Here is a 16,980-nt window from a genome sequence, read left to right on the forward strand (position 1 = left end):
GCTGCTGCGCTGTGGTATGCATGGCAATGCCGGTATATTGTGAGTTCTGATTGGCATCGTTCTCGGAGAGTCAGGACGCTTTGAAGACGCGCCTGGCAAGCACCGTTCCGTCTGTCACAATGATTCATTTTCTACTAAAACAGCACGTAAAATGCAGTTTTAGGATTATTATTATACAAAAACATGTTTTCTCTAACTATGAGAACTTGTTATTGCATGTACAATTATATGATACGTAAAAAGTATCAGCGGGCCGCTAAAGTCGGAGAACAGACGACAAGATTTGCGCTCGCTTTGAAACAGTTTGTCGTCTGTTCTTGCTTTTCTTCGCTTGGTCGTGCATTGTAGGTGAGTAGAGGTGCAATTTGCGTGAATGGAAACATTTTATGAAGATTTCATTTTAAGAATAACGCGTTATTCGTGTAGCCATATCCGCGTTTTAGACGAAGCCTCTTACAACACCAGCAATCACGAGCCTCGCAGACACATATACCGCAATTCCCATGACGGCACAGCGCCCCTTAGGAAACTCCCATAGACGGTGGCCCGAGATTTCCCTCCAAGTGTTATAGTGAGAAACTCCATGATCCGGAGACCCTGGCTAGCTGGCGCCGCCGTCTGCAGGTGGGGACAAAACAAGCAAAACGGCTGCCGGGAGATGCACTGGCAAGATTTCCGCAGGCAAGATTTTTCTGCGCCGCGCAATCGACACCGTTCGGCGAGTTTTCATCAGCAAGACAGGCGCCGCGTGCTTCTACACAGCGCATTTCCTGCGCAAGCAATATACACGCCGCGTTCGTGTGTACGCGGGCATACGTGTTTCACGGCACAACGTGCACTTTTCTCGTACGCGAGCCGAGGGGAAACCGGAAACTGCGAGCTCCGAGTGGCGCGGTGTGAGTGCTCGGAGCAAAAAGGGCGGAAGAAAAATAGATAAAAGTGGACGCGTTCGGGTGGAAAAGAGCTGCGCGAGGTGTCGCCGATGTACCCAACAATGGCTGCGCTCCGGGCCGAGAAGCAGACGACCGCCGCGGAAGGGTTCTCGCGTTTCCCTTCATCTGACGGCGGTTGTGGCGGTTCTTAATTAGATTGGCTGCGGCTGAGCGAGACCTGGCTTCTCTGGCGTGCCTCAATAGATCCGTGCAGCAGTGTAAAACCTGAAGAGATTGTGTAACTGCTGAGCAGAGCGACTGGTGGGATGAGGCAGGTTTCTGCGCCGCTTAGTATCGTCTGCACCCGCGTTTGTCGTCTGCCCATGTTTTCTGGTCGTCTCGAAGAGTAACAGACGACGAAGAGAGACAAAAAAGAAAAATTGCATGGCATACACTGAGAGTTCCTCGCGTAAGAACACCGTCCGCATATGGCGCGCGCGCTACAATTTCGAGATAAGGCCACGGCTTCTCATTCAACCAATACCATTTTGTTTTCCTTGAAGTTCGAAATGCCAAGCATTAGGTCGAATGGAACGTCGACAATCTACGATTCATTACTGTATTGCGCATAATGAGCACAGGAAGCATAATGTTACGCTTCTTCTCGACAACACCAGAGAACGTAAGCTCGCGGAGCAAGGCTTTTATCCGATAGCCTTCACGGCGTCCCTTATTATTTGTCTGGTTTGTGCAGCAGTTTGTGTAATAGGCGCGCATGCGTGACTGCTTTTTTGGCCGCGTCAGATTTCAAGACAAAGCGTCCATCGCAATGATCAGTTAATGAGCGTGAAAGAAAACACTACAGATATGCTAGCATAGCGTGACCGTTCTAAACAGTTCTCGTTATGCCGTAGTTGCCTGTCGCTGACTGCGCATGCACAGTGGGAAGTAAGTGGCATTGCTAAGCGTATAACGGTAACACTAGGTAAAAATATCCGACTCACGCAAAGTAGAAGGTATACGTTCACTGATTGTCTGTGGGAATTGCCGAACCATCGATTTAACTCGCATCAATTAACGGCCAATTAGTCACTTGCGCACTTATGAACTCCAATAAAATGCACAGTTTTCGTCGGAATCCAAAGATTGCGCAATCACCTGTTTTGTTTTGTTTTTATTCTCTCTTATTGCATTTCTTCTTCACAGCGTCCTCTCCTATTTTGGGTTCTATACAGTGCGGCTCGCTTGCAGGTTGACATTGAGTAGACTCTAGCAGGTGTTCAAATTGAGAGGCTATAAGATGCATTGGAAACATTCTGTATTACCAGAGTCCTTCAATACCATGGCGAACCTCATTGCTATGCTATTTAACGCACTCATCGTTGATCGATTAGCGTTTGTGCACCCCCCTCCCCTTTTCTTTCTTTGTCTTTTATCAAGGAGCTGGTATGAAAATTTAATATCTATGCTCGCTTCAAATACCTAGAGATACTAACTGTCTTAGTCGCATTATACTAAGTATACTGTATTTTCTACAGTCTGTCACCTTTTTAATCGTTTCCTTGACTTAGCGGCATGCAGAAACTACTCAGGGTCGCATTATTGCGAGTTTAACATACTTAAAGCTCTATGCTGCAGTTAATATGCGGCACTTAACTGCATTATGCTTCGCGCATGTTTACTCGTGAGCGGAAACTCATTTTGCCTACGATTTCAGAATCGTGAGCCTACTGTATTTTCTACGGACTAAACGTTTCTGTACGTTTCGTCGAATTATCCATTGATACGAATTACCCGGTTTTGCGTTAATGTAAGTCTTCCGCATTGTTTGATGCCTAGATATTCTTTTTCCTTTAATCTGTGTGAATCATCTGAAAAGACAAATTACCTTCTTTTCAATTTCCTGCTTACGCCATACTTTCCTAGTTCAATGAATTTTTTGCTATCTAAGGCGTTTTTTAAGTATTTCCTTGAAATGCCGGGAAGTAATAATTAGCTAGTGCGCAATTTTTCATAGCTTAATCTTACGTCGTGCACTGTACTTAGGCAACTGTACTTAACGGCCTTAACATTTACCTTATTTTTTTAATCACGCGGCAACTCGAGATGCTCGCAGCATTGTTAACATACGTACGACTACCTAAATGCATCGAGCAGTCTGCTCGAACTACCTAGATGTGAGTATTACCCTTCCTTCGGCACTTTCGAATGATTAAACGTCTTTAGATTTGTTAGAATTACCCATAATTGGGAACTAGACGGCTTTGTGGCCTTAGCATTGTCTTGTGCACAACCTAATTGCTAGGCATCTCTAGGTTTGCAGAAGAATCGAGAACTGGGCGAGTCGGTACATCTTTTGCAAGACGTGGAAACAGCGCACACATGACGAAAGGATGCTGAAAACCGCAACACGAAATGGCCGCGTTTATTTTTACGCTTCTGTTCGAATTAACCGAAATGACGAATCATCCGAGTTTTCCATTTTCCCGCGTGCAGTAAGTACTCTGCTTTCAACTGTACACCGGGGTGAAGAGACCTCCTTAACAGACTGCGCCCGCTTCCGCGCCGCTGCACTGTTCTAGCTTGACACACCGTGTAGGGAACGAGACGCGTCGAACCTTCCCCCTTCCTCCTCCTCCTCCTCCCAACAGCCTCGAGTGCATATGCGTGTCGAAGCACGGGCGCCACGCCGCGTCAGCTCTCGCGTTTCCTGCGTACGAGTGTTCCGAGCCGGGCGCGTTAGTTTCGTAGGCGGCGGTGCTTTTAGCGGTTGCGCCGGGCGCGATCCGGTGCAAGTGTCTTTCCGGTGGGTGCTCGGCCTTTGTCTTTCGCCCATTTTCTGGCTGTGGCTATGGCTGGGGCACGAAGGTTGTAGCGCCTCTCCCCGCCTGCTGCGCCGACAACGTTGCGCTTTCGTCGTCGTTTTGCTGTTTTCCGGCGCTACAGCGTCGCGGCGGAAAAGCCCGCGCTGTAGCCGACGAACGTTAATACGGCTGCGCGCTGTGTGTAGTGTGATGGCGCGGAAAGTTTGACGACGCGTAGTCCGGGGCCGAGAGTAGTAACTGGGAGAGTGCGACGAGCTTAAGAGAGAAAGTTGATTGGATGTCTTCGCGGCGAAGGGGTGTGCCGCTTGTGGGCTGTACGAAGCATTCTTTTGTGCGAGTTACGCTGCGGCAAAGTTTTCGTACTGCGGAATCGTTTTGGCGTGTTCCTCTCTCTTCACACTTTTTTCTTGCCGTTCGTTATAGTTCGTCCGTTTGCCGTTGCTGTAGCTTGAACTGAGATACCAAAAGGAAAAAAAAAAAGACAGAAATGCGGGCTTTAACGTACGCCGACTGTTCGGAGGGTTAACGTGGGTGGCTGTATAGGAGGGATCCGGATCACTTTCGATCACCTGGCTTTCTTCAACGTGCACCCAAAGGCTACACCGCTGTTTGTGGCATTCCGCCCCCATCTTAGTGGGGCCGTCGCGGTCGGCAATCGAACCTGAGACCTAGCTCTCAGCAGTGCAAAGGCATCGCGTTGTTTATATATATTTTATTGTTATCCTACTGTAGCGCTTATGAAGACCATTGTTTTTTGTTTTGTTTTTTATCTGTACCTAGGGGGGCATTCTAATAATGCGTAGTATTTCAGTACATGAGAGGTATTTACCTTTTCTTGCTCGCGTTCCCGGTTATGTTTGTGGTTTTAGTTCCGAATATTGTACGTGGGTGTTTGTCATTTTCTTAAGACGTCCGCGCCGGTACATACTATGAGTAGGTTATTCCACTTGTGTATACATATTATTTATTGCGTTGTTATGTAGTGTTTTATCCATGCCTGTCTCCGATATCACATGCGATGCAAAGAGGGGGTACTAGACCCATACAATCGATACTAATTGTAGTTTTTTATGCATTTATACAGCTTAGATCCTTTCAAAATCTTGAGCGAGTAGAGTGGTCTGTCTATCGAGGCACAACCAATCTCACGAGTACCGGCGATTATCTTAGCGTTGCGATATCGATAACGGGCGGGCTCCCGAAGACAGGGTGTCCCTCGCGCCGTGCATTATACGGGTGACCAACTGCAGGCTTTCGTTCTCATTCCTTCGGGCTCGCTTCTCCGGACTCAAGACGGGCCCCGCGCAAGTGACTCCGCGCGCCCCTTTCCGCGTGGTTTTGTCACCATCTAGCGCGTGCCGGATTTAAATGCTAAACGAGACGAGAAGCCAGGTTCGGGCGTGAGGCCAACTCGCTCGCTCTGCCGTAACCTCCCCCCCCCCTACCCCCCCCCCCCCCCCACACACACACCCCTGGACGGGGCTGCAGCAGCAGGGGCGCCCAGTTTGGTCGCCCCGCGCCCGCTGTGTCCGTGGTGGGCAGGGCCATGGGACCGAGCGGGCCGGACCGCGCTATTTCGAGCTCGCGTGCCTCGCCATCGCTCCGGGTTCGGGTTCTTTACGGGGACCCGAGCCCGGGGCGCACCGCGAACGCCAAAATAGGACAAGCCGTGGGCCGCGCGAGTCGAACGCAATAAGCGGCACGTCGGGAAAAAAAAACAAAAAAAAAACACAAGAAACTTAAGAATTGAACAAGAAAAAGAAAAGCATGTTCGCCGTTGTGCTTGGGAGATCGTCGAACCTGGGTTCGCCCGCCTGCCTGCCTGCTACCCTTGTCGTCATTTTTCCTTCTTCTTCATTCTTAGACGCTCCTTAGCCATTATGCTCTTGTGCTTCCTCGTCGGTGGTATTTCCTTTTTCTTTTTCTGTAGGTCCTTGCTTTCTATTTTTCTCTTCTGCCCACCTTCTACGTTCCTCTCCTTCTTTCCTGCTTCCTTCGCTCAACACTGTGGTTAAGATGACCACTGTCGAGTTAGTTTATGCATATCCTCTTCTAAAGACGGAGCAGAACACGTTAGAAAGCTTTCTTTTGTTACGCTGTTGTGCTGTCAGAAGGGGAAAGAAGGAAGTGCGGTATGCGCTAGGGATTATTTTTATTTTTTTCAATTATCATATCTCCACGAGGTTCGTAACCTACCCTCACAGTGGGATTTTTAACGTTGTGCAATTGATCATCATCATAGCAGAGCTTTCGCTTGAGTTGGTTTTTCTTACTTTCGTCATTTAAAAAAAAAATATTCGGTGGACTTCCCGCAGCCCCTCGTTGCAATAGAAAAAATGGCTGTGGCTTAGGTAAGGTTAAGCCCAGGATGCGAAGCATACTAGCCTTTATTTTAGTTGTTGAACCACTGTTTAGCCTGGTGAACTGCTGTTGCTTGGCTATATTTGGTTCGGCTAGACGAAGAAACAACTCATGCATTACTTCTTCGCCTTCAAGAGTGGAACGCGACAGCGTTCCCGTCGACCCGCCAAGGGGTGTAAGACAATGGGCTACAGGGCAGCGACTACGCGCCCCGCATTGGACGCGGTGAGCGTCGAGCAAAGCAGCGTTCGGCGCGGCAACGAAATGTGCGCCTGAGCAAGAGACGCACGCCTTAGAAACAGCGCGTTTCTAAGGCAACACCGCATTCACTAGAGGCGCTTTTGTACCGCTTTGAAGCGTTGTACTCGTGGCTCAGTGGTAGCGTCTCCGTCCCACACTCCGGAGACCCTGGTTCGATTCCCACCCAGCCCGTCTTGCAAGAGTTGAGCCAAAGCCACTTCTCCTCTGTCGTGACGTCACGGTGTCACGTGATTTCATGGTCACCGCCGCGCCTGAGGAGCTGGGTTGAGCCCTCGTAATATGCTTCGCATAATAATAATTAATTACCAGCACGCGTACAGATAAATGCATGCAGACCTGGTTGATGCGGGAACTGCAGCAATTAATTCGCGCACCTGTCCATTATCCAACGTACCCATATCCTCCGGGACATTAGGCTCTATTAAGCATCCTGTGCCTAATGTCCTAACGGCTTCAGCCAGTCGGTCAGCTATACCGCTATAAGTATGATGACGTGAGAAAAGCGAGGCCACACAGAAGTGCATAACGACACGATCACCGTTAAACCAGCGATTGATTTTATTCCTCAAGGGAGACGATGCGCATTTGTAACCTAATCGCTTCAATACAGCACGCGCACTAGCGAGAGTGAAACAAAAGGTACAGGCCTCGGCGATGCTTGCGTCGCGTAATATGGACAACAGACCAATCAGAAACGATGCTTTCTGTATCATTGGGAGACGGCGAAGGCTTACCGACTCATTTCGATTCCCGTTGCCTGACGTGCAGAGCCTCAACCACTTCCCCTTCCTTCCTTACGTAGCTCATCGCAACGGGTCGTAGCGAAACACCCTAGAGTTCATGACATGCGCAGCCAAGTAACGATCGTATAGCCATTATTCGCGGAATTTATGTGTAATCCTTACCGATGTGATCCTTACGATGTAGCCCTTACCGCGGCTGATCGGCATGGCGTAGATAACGCCCGAAACCGGACTCTGTAAACTTGGTCAAGTGGTTACGTTGTTCAATTTCCTAGCCAGCGTTGCCAGGCAACCACTGACCCGAGGACACTGTCAAAGGGGCCCATGGCCTGACAACTGCAGTGCAGACTGCGAAAGCGCTGTTCAAGTTCCTGCATGACGCGATGCTAGACGAGCGGCTCCGGTAAGGCCGCCGTCTGTTGTACGTAAGCACTCAATCCTCCTTTTTTTTCGATCCCTAATCATCATCATCATTCATCCGCATACTTTCTCTACATTTTCCCTTTTCCCAGCGCACAGAGTGCACCAGCTGCGGTGGTCGACCTCTCTGTCTTTCCTTTCAGTAAAAAAGTGATCCTTCTGAATATTCCTTCACTTGACCTCCTTACCGTTCCTTCTGTATTTTCCTCCTCCTCGTTTTCTCCCTTTTTTTTCATCAAGGCGCAGGTCTATACCTCTACTTCTCAATGTCATTGCCATAAACTTCGCGTCGGTATAGCGCCGGTGAATACGCAGCAGGTGTTTATTATCTTCGTGGAATTTACACGAAGGAGACTAGTAGCACGCGCTCTACCTTTGTCCAGCGTTAATACCGATGTGCACAGGAGTTTTGATCTGTACTTTTTTTCTCTCTCTCTCTTCCAGAACATCTTGGAGAAGTTCAACCCCTGCGCGAGGCAACTCATCGCAGCCGGGAAGACGTACCTGAAAGCATTGCACGGTAAGTCGTGGAAGAGACAACGCTCACAGCACACATTTTTCTCGCGCGCGAGCCCTTTTCAAAAGGGCAAATGAGCTTCTTTCTCCTCCTTTTGCGTTTTGCCCTCGAAACCAACTTATCTTGCATGGCACAAAGTCTGCCTTCACGTTTCGCCGTCGAAGCCGGTTCTTCGTGCCATCAGAGATGGGACACGATAAGCGCTCTAAACTTCCGAGATAAGGACACTCTATGCACGAGCCTACTTACAGGTGGTTATTATGCAGGTGAACATTAGGCCTGGCGTACAACTCGGCGGTGCCGAAGTGTCTCAGAGCTGCAACGCTTTGAAGTCCGGAACATTCGTGAGATGTAAGGAGCTCGCTTCTAAAACCTCCGTCGCTCCTCCCGTTGCACGTCACGACCAATCACAATACGCCAATTACCTTATTGGGTCATAGATAGATAGGTCATAGATAGGTTTTGTTGATTGGAAAGACAGAGAGATCGACCTGTGCTAGTGCACTCTAGTCTGCTACTCTGCACAGGGGAAGAGGGAAGGGGAGTGAAAGTACTGGGATGGATTATGGTGGTAATAAGAGAAGCGGTGAGTGCTTATGTAGCACATTAGACGGTGGCCCTGCCAGAGCCGCTAGTCTAGTTTTGCGTCATGCAGAAACTTCAACGGCGCATTGGGTCAAATGGGAATGGGGCATGCGCAGATTTGCTTCTTTCCTCCGTATTGCTTAGAACACCGCGAGGAAAAAACAAAAGACGGCAGCAAGGATGGATGCCTGGGATGTTGGCACTCGCGTCTTGCCGTTCTCGGAACCTCTTAGGGCGAATGACACCTTATTGACGAGAAACGTGAAAACGCGTGCCTCTCTTGCCGAAGACAATGGAGGCTTAAATAGTGCTAGTGCAGTTCAGGAATGTTCACTACATGGCAATCCGTAGTGTTCACCCATGGTAACTGCTTTTTGACGACATGTTACTTAAATCCCCAGCAGTGTTTCCGTTGCCGGTGGCGAAAGAATAGGGTACAGGCTTCTACAATTGCAGCATCTGCAGCTGTTCAGCTATTCTTGCAGCATAAAGTTATGTAATGTGCTCTATTCGATGGCTCTACATTAATTTCGTATGAATCTGTGCCCAGAACAAAGCAGTAAGTTTGGCTTTCATATGCTTTCTTAGGTCTGCACGTGTCTTCGGTAGTGCCCATCGCCAGCTCGAGAATGGCTTTAATTCTTTCTCGGCCACTATGTTCTTTCTTGTTTATTTTTTGCCGAAATCATGGTTGTAGCAAAAATTACTGGACGTGATTCTGGTCCCGAAGGACAATGAATGATAAGGAGTTTATTCCTCCGAATAATATATACAGTACAACACGATGGCGTACTTGTTACGCGGCTTACGTGGAAAATAAAGTGAGAAATGGCACTTTCCATCGCGTCATTACGCAACGTAAAGTTTAACTTGCGTGGTCTTATACTTGTTTCGTGCTGTCGTCCGCATGCTTGCACAGCCTAAAGAGATAGATGACTCACGCTCCCAAAAACTGTCACTGTTTCTTTCTTTTTCTTCTATTCCGAGCGTCGTCTAGCTGAGAAATCTTGCGGAAGTGAACGTTCCAGAACCGAAGGGGGGCCACACAAAAAGCTGAGAGGTGTCGCATTGTCAGGAAGCACGATAACCGTTCACTCTTTCCTCTGCCATTCGTACCGCTTGCAGCGGTGTCACACGGACTTCCTGCGGACCCCCTACCCAACCGCGCTGTGCGGTGACGGCTATAGTACCCCCAAGCGGGCACACTTGACATCAGCGACGGTACGCCGAAAGAATGGCGCTAAAAGCGGCTTCCGCAGCGCCACCAAACGACGTGCGGCGGTGATTTAAAGTAAAGAAAGAAAGAACAGGATAACGAAAGAAAGCCAGACGAGATTTGCACGACGGGAACCCGCCGCACGTGTGTCGTCTGCTTCGGACAAGCGGAAACAACGTTACTGCCGCCATCCCCCCTTCCCGACCGCCGCAGTTTCGTATATGACGGCGAAAACCCATAACTCAAAAGGGCGCTTACTGGGCCCCGGAACAGACGCTGTATACACCAGAAACGCTCATTCTTTTTCGGCGTATGACCCCTCCCTTCTCTCCTTCCTTTATCTTCGTCCTTCTGTCGGCACTTGCGTCATTACGGCCCCCGTCTCTCGCCTTAAATGTTTTACTGCATTTCCATCCCCGCGCCATCCCCCCTTTTTAACGGTGGGAGATGGGGCCCCCACTGCCACACGGCGTCTCGCTTTTCCTCAGTTACGATTACGCAGTTTTCGCTTCTCGCTAAAGAGAGGGGAAGGGGGAGAAGGGTATATGGCATGTCTCGGTAGAACGGTGCATTGCTTATGTACGGTTATCAACGCGTTCGCGAGCCATGTTAAATGACGACCTTCTAGAACGCGGTAGACAATAGCACTGATGTTACGGTTGGTATACTGTGATATTCGGTATTTTTATTGCCTTATTATAGTTATGACTAGATTAGAAGGTGAGGGAAAAAAATGGAACCATAGCAAACCAGATGTTACCCAGTAACCAGCAGGAAGACAAAGAGATGCTCCCCATGCAGTGTCCACGCCCAGCTCTCCTTATTCTTCCGTGTCGCTTGCTAGGACTCAACTTCGAAGCATACGATCCACGAGTGCTCGCATGATTAGCAAGACCGTTCTTCCGCCTGCTGGAACTGCCCGTAAAAGCAGCTGCAAGTCAATCGTCATGTTGAACATAATATTAAAGAAGGTGCTAGGGCCAGTGGCAATGAGCACTCACCAACGAAAAGCTTTGCGAATTCGGCTCCAGAAGAGCGGAAACTTGGTTTAAAGTGGGTGGGGAGCACAGGAAATAAGAAAGATTAGAGGGGGCGAGAGGAAGGGATGGCGCATATTCATCTTGGAAGCAGCCACTCGAAACGGACACTTACGCAAACGTCATGCGGATGATACACAGCGTAGTGTGTTGTTATCGCTGTACTGACATGACATTTTCGACCTGTGACTTTTTGTGTTGTTGTAGTCTAGACCCTGTAAAGCCTAGAACCATCAGAACCCCCTAAATAATTTACTATATCAGTCATTCATACTAAACTATTTTGGTACCTAGGATGCGTTTGTGTCATAATGCACCGTCTCACTCTGTTTCTGTGATCGCCGCGGCTGCCCTACGCGCGAGCCCAGCCAGAAGAAGCACACTCGGCAGTCTTAATTGTTTACATTTATGATCAACCTGGCCATACATATAGCCTTACAGAGATACAAGATGTCGCCAAATTTTGCCCTTCTTCATGACGTCACAATGATCTCGATCACGATTCTCAGTCTTGTGAAGTTCATCGTTTCGAGACCGAATAGGTGACGTCCAAAACACGGTGACCAAGGACGTCTTTCCGGCTCCTGCCAGACGCTTCCGACGCCTGCAGTACAGGAAAGCATGGCTTTCGAGATTCGCTTTGGTTAATCCGAGGTAACCGCCTCTGAATGCGTGATTTGGACACCTCCTATTTAGTATCAAGTCGATACAAATTGAAAGTGTTTCTCGATCGTCACACTTGTTAAGCGTGTTCATTTTTTTGCGAGTGAGAGGAGTTCAGTCACGTGTCTCCAACTTCGAAGGTGTGTGTGTCAGCGCTCCTTTACAACAGGTTCGTGGACCACCTTCCCTGGCATTGCACCGTTCTTTTTCACTCGGGGTCTCACCGTTGAATGGCAGGGGGAATAGCAGTCGCGCATTGCTGATGGAGGGAAGGGGTTGAGGGGGGGGGGGGAGCCGCCATTTTGTCATTCCCCCTCCCCACCTCCACGCGCGCCCTCCCGGTTTCGCCGCCGTCGAGAGCCAAGCCGTGCCGAAGACGCGGCCGGGGTGCGCGCGCGCGCGTGCCGCAGCAGCAGCAGTAGTTGGCGGCGACGGCGGTTCTCCCTAACAGGCTGGGCGGTCTTTTACCCGCGCTTAACGGCCTGCGCCCCCCCCCCCTCAGCTCGCCCCGCTAGCAGAATGTCCCCGGCGACGGCGACGACGTGTTGTCGTCGGGCCGTTGACAAATGGGCGCTCGGAGTAAAATTGGGCGCTGCCACGGGCGTTTCTCCCGTCGGCAGGCGTAACGCTGTTCGCCTATATACGACCGCTATTGTATCAACGACACCGCCGCGTCAGCAGTGCCGTTCTCGTATAAGCGCTTCGAGAATGGCCTTCAGTCCTCCACGCGCCCTCCTCTCTCTCCCTCTGTGCACGCGCTGGTGTGCATGTCACTCTCCCTCCCTTCTCCCTGTGTGTTTGGGTGTGTACGTATGTGTGTATCGTCAACGGGCTTGCGTGCAACTTGTCGTGCAGCCGCTCGAAGACACTGTGCTATATGTACTGTGCAGGGCTGTGGTGGAGATGATGAGCTATTGTCGGGGTCTTCCGTCGTCTCCCTTTGTTCTCGCGTGGTGACCGCCTTTTTCCGGAAAAACGAGGGGGCTCGTCTTTGAGAAACGCTGTGTACTCTACAATGGAACGCGGAGTCAGCTGTTTTAGCTTGTAAACGGCGGCCGCATCTGGTTCCGGCACGTTGCATTAGCCGTCCAATATCCGGGCGTGCACCGGAGAATGAGAACAAATGAATGATGGGCCCAACGTGTAGGGGCGGAAATGGGGCAGTGTGGATCAGGGAACCAGTGGGTGCAACCTACATTGTAGTCGTTTATTAAGAGCAGGAAATGGAGTGGAGAAATCCACGTAATGCCTATAGGGCAGGAGTTGTGACGTAATGTAGACCAACACAGATTGAGTGTCAAGGAAAGAGAAGTATGCTCGAGGACGGTAGTAGACAGGTGTTGGGACGAGAAAGAAGTTAACATGCATATGCTGAAGGGCCAGTTCACTCGGCATGGATGCCTGGAGGTCTCTGGTACAGTAGCGCAAGCTCAATGCACTTCGAACCCGAAAGGCCACAAGAACACCACTGGGATGATCGAGACGAACGAACTTGAAAAGGTCTTATATTGAAAGGCTTTGTCGTTGCTAGCGCCGATGAATTACCCCCCAATCCACCCCAGTCTGCACCGTGCCGTTATGCCCCTCCCCACATGTCATCATCATCATCATCATCATCATCATAATCATCATCGTCATCATCAGCCTGGTTACACCCACTGCTGGGCAAAGGCCTTTCGCATACTTCTCCAACTACCCCTGTCATGTACTAATTGTGGCCATGTGGTCCCTGCAAACTTCTTAATCTCATCCGCCTACCTAACTTTCTGCCGCCCCCTGCTACGCTTCCCTTCCCTTGGAATCCAGTCCGTAACCCTTAATGACCATCGGTTATCTTCCCTCCTCATTACATGCCCTGCCCATGCCCATTTCTTTTTCTTGATTTCAACTAAGATGTCATTAACTCTGGTTTGTTCCCTCACCCAATCTGCTCTTTCCTTAACCCTTGACGTTACACCTATCATTCTTCTTTCTGTAGCTCGTTCTATGTATACAACGTATACCACATGTATACAATGTATACCACATGTATACAATTACAAAAGTCATGTGAACCGGAAGCCAAAGGCTAGCGAAGAATGTATTAGTAGAACATTATTTAGACGATCTCTATACTATACGTATATTTGATGTGTACCCAAAATGATCTATTTGTATGAGCTGCATTGCCGCATATGTACGCGGGGTCGAGGAGGTACCTCCGTCAGGCACCCTGCCCCCTTAGTATCTGCTAAATCTAACGTCATAGGTTTTGAAGACGTCTGCATGCCCAGGCCTGGTCTACACTGTGGATGGTCTACAAAGATGGCCTACACTGTATTCTATAGCCAGAGATTGAACTGGGCAAGTTTCGAGAACGCTTGCAGTGCCACGAGAGCCAAAATACTAAGGAACGCTTTTAAATCGGTGACGTCACGCTGACACACCGGCACCATGGGATTTCGGCGCGAAATTCGGAGGCGCCATCTCTGGGTTTTATTTCCTGGCCTAAATATCAACCTAGTGTCCTGAAATTAACGAAAATAAAGTATTGAAAGACTGCTTTATCATTCTAAAGTCATTTAGTGTTGTTTCTCTTTATTGTCTTTTTAACATTAACGGGCCTGTGCGGTCGCCTCTGACCACGTGACACATTCCTCGGATGCAGTAAGAGAACCTTCTCTGTATCTCCCGTCTCTGTGTTGTCTCCTCCCTATTCCCATGTGGTCGGGGGAGCGAGAAAAGAAAGGTTGCTGATTAGATCTGATCATGGCAGCCAAACGAAATACCTGATATGCAGCTCCAGGTGATTAGACCGAAAGATGAATTAAAGATGAAACGTAGCGGTGACGTTAGAACACGCAGGTGCAGCGGGAAGAGCAGCGCCAATGGCGACATCTTCGGGCAATGCGTTGAACTAAATGACACCTACACGTAGCATGCCATACAATCAGCCAGGCTAACACCTACAGCATATCATTAAAATTCGTATCTCTCAATCTCTCCCCAACTTTCTTGCGTAGCACGACTCGGTAAAAGGGTGCATTGCCGATGAGCTGCTGTCACCTTTGCTGCGAGACATACTGAGATACGGCAGCGTAGGGCAGCCAGCTGGACGCTTTTCCGTTTCCCCTGTTACCTCCCTCCCTCTCTTCCTGTTCCCTATCTCTCGATCATTGAAATCTGTGGGCGTCGAAGAACCGCGAGAGTTGCCCTTTAAGCCACCCTCGCGCTTTTCCCTTCTTCCCTATATATATATATCTCCCTGCTGCCCAAGCTTACTTCCTGCTTTCCCGCGGCTGCTGCGGAAAGAGTTGACCGTGACTAATGGGGCTACCGAAGCTCCGTCTCCGCGCCAGCGGTGTTTCTTATACTGCCCCGCGTCGCAACGAGTCTTTACTTTCGGCCGTTTCGCCGTGTCCTCGCCCTTGGGACACATTTGTCCCACCATGTGTGTCCCGCACTCTCGGGACACATTTCGGGCGCCGCCGCCGCCGCCTCAGTGTGTCGGCGATCGAGGAACAAAAAAACGCGCCTCCGCAAAAGCGCCTCTGCGCCCTCCTGAGATTGCGACGCCTAAAGCCGCTCGAGCTGCTTTTTTCGCTGGGCGCCATTCCGGGATCTCCGACGCCGTCCCTCGTCTCTAACCACCGCGCGGTGTCGGCAGACGCGAAAGATGGATGCGACCGCAGCGGGGCTGGTGACGCGGCAGATTTATCATCGGCGTGCCGTTGCACTGCGGGCGCCTCTCACTGCCAATGCCGCGACCGCGCTGCACGGCTCGCTGGCTGCAGCGGTGCTCACCGCTACCGAGCACGAGAGGTCGCGGGTGCGACTGCCAGGGTAAAACCCCTTAAACTTCGTAAAGTAGCGACACTCTCCTCCTCCGCCTTCACTCCTCCTCGTTTCTCCTCTCTTTCACGCTCCCTTCTCGCCGCGTACACTGCTCGAGCGTAGCAACGGCGCCAACATGCGCTACTCGCCACTCCGTAGACGCTTCTCGAGCAAAAATGGCGCTGATGCTCGGCGCGAGGGCCCACGTGATGCTACTAGGCCAATAGTGACGCGGCGTCGGCCTCAGCCAGAGCGCGAGAGGAGGAGGCGGCATTCTTCAAAGTGTGGCACTACTTTACGAAGTTTAAGGGGTTTAAGTTTACCGAAGCCATGGACGGACGGCCGCAGGAAAACTGCTAGTGACATCTTGCGATGCTTTGTCCAACTACAGTGCGCTTGGGGAATTTTTCGCATTGCGGGAATGTTCTCGTCGAGGTAAAATCGTAAAAGAACTGCATGTTAACGATTACGTCGCTATTGACGCTTTGCACTGGCCGTTAAGGGGAGTACAATAGGTCCCTGCAGAATTAGCTTTGTGTGCTTTGTGGTTAGACTGTGGTTAGCTTTGTCGCTGCCGTACACCTCTCCGGTGACCCGGCATTACGCAAACCCTAATACATTTACGGGAAAGTTAAAACTGTCTTACACAAATTATTCTAAGGCCCGCTGTTCAGGCCGAGGTCAGGAGTAAGGTTCTATAGGCGGTATTTCTGTGAGGGTTCGTTGCTAGAAAATAAAAAAGAACAAGTTTAAAAGGCCATCAGGTGGTCATTGATTCCCCCATACAGAGAGCTAATATAACTGCGACAGCAGGACGCTATCGCACCAAATACTCTAATCATTTTAAGAACTCCTATTTCGTTGCGACATCCGCAAGTGTCACAACGTGGTCGCCGTCTTCTAAAGTAGTGCCTGCTGTTGTCACCGAAGGGCACGCGCAGACGTACGCCACCGACTCCATACTCCCATTCTTGCACGGGGCGTACGCAGGCAATGTCCTTGCGCAGCAGAATGTATTTCCTGGCTTAACTATGTTGTTAATGGCATAATTAGAAAGTCTTGTTTTTGCTTGATACATGATACGTCACAGCAATACGTGACATGTTAGGCCATTTGCCCATGAATGTCGTATACAGCGAATTCCGCGTTCGTTGAGCAGACGACCCGGAGCGGATGAACGAATCTCGGGTGGCATTCGGCGTTCCTATTGGCTAAGGACTCCTGCAGCTTCCACAGTGCTGCAAAGAATTCGTGGGATGAAGTATACTGCCGGTGTCACGCGGGCACTTTCGATCTCGTTCGAACCCGATAGGGATCGAATTTTTTCGATCGTCATCGACAATGGTCGCTGCCACGTGGTCCAGCAATCCGGATCGCGCTTGTGCGCGCTATTCTGAGCGTGTCTGAAGGATCTGAGAAATTCACGTGTTATGCAGTCAGAAATCTTCGTGCAAGCTTCAGTCAGTTTACGATTGCGATTGAGAAGCGCTATCGCGATTTAACGGATTGACATCGAACTCAGCCATGATGAAAGGTGCCCGTGTAACAGCGCTCAATTCAGATCGGGCTTCACATCGCGATCGCTGTATCACAATTTGACCAGCGACATCCACCGGATTTTATCAGCTCCCGCTTGCGTTATCTCGATTCCTACGCTTGCGACTTTC

General features: G+C 50.1%; 1 protein-coding gene across 3 annotated transcripts in view; it reads left to right on the forward strand.

Annotated features, from left to right (window-relative positions):
• Positions 1-16,980, forward strand: part of IRSp53 (Insulin receptor substrate 53 kDa) — a 211,651-nt gene that overhangs the window by 62,920 nt on the left and 131,751 nt on the right. For all 3 annotated transcript variants that reach the window (XM_070524348.1, XM_070524349.1, XM_070524347.1), the window contains exon 2: positions 7,927-8,002. In XM_070524348.1, the coding sequence (XP_070380449.1) occupies positions 7,927-8,002 (76 nt within the window). The remainder of the gene's footprint in view (positions 1-7,926; positions 8,003-16,980) is intronic.

The sequence above is a fragment of the Dermacentor albipictus genome, chromosome 8 (genome assembly GCF_038994185.2).
Source record: "Dermacentor albipictus isolate Rhodes 1998 colony chromosome 8, USDA_Dalb.pri_finalv2, whole genome shotgun sequence".
NCBI lineage: Eukaryota > Metazoa > Arthropoda > Arachnida > Ixodida > Ixodidae > Dermacentor > Dermacentor albipictus.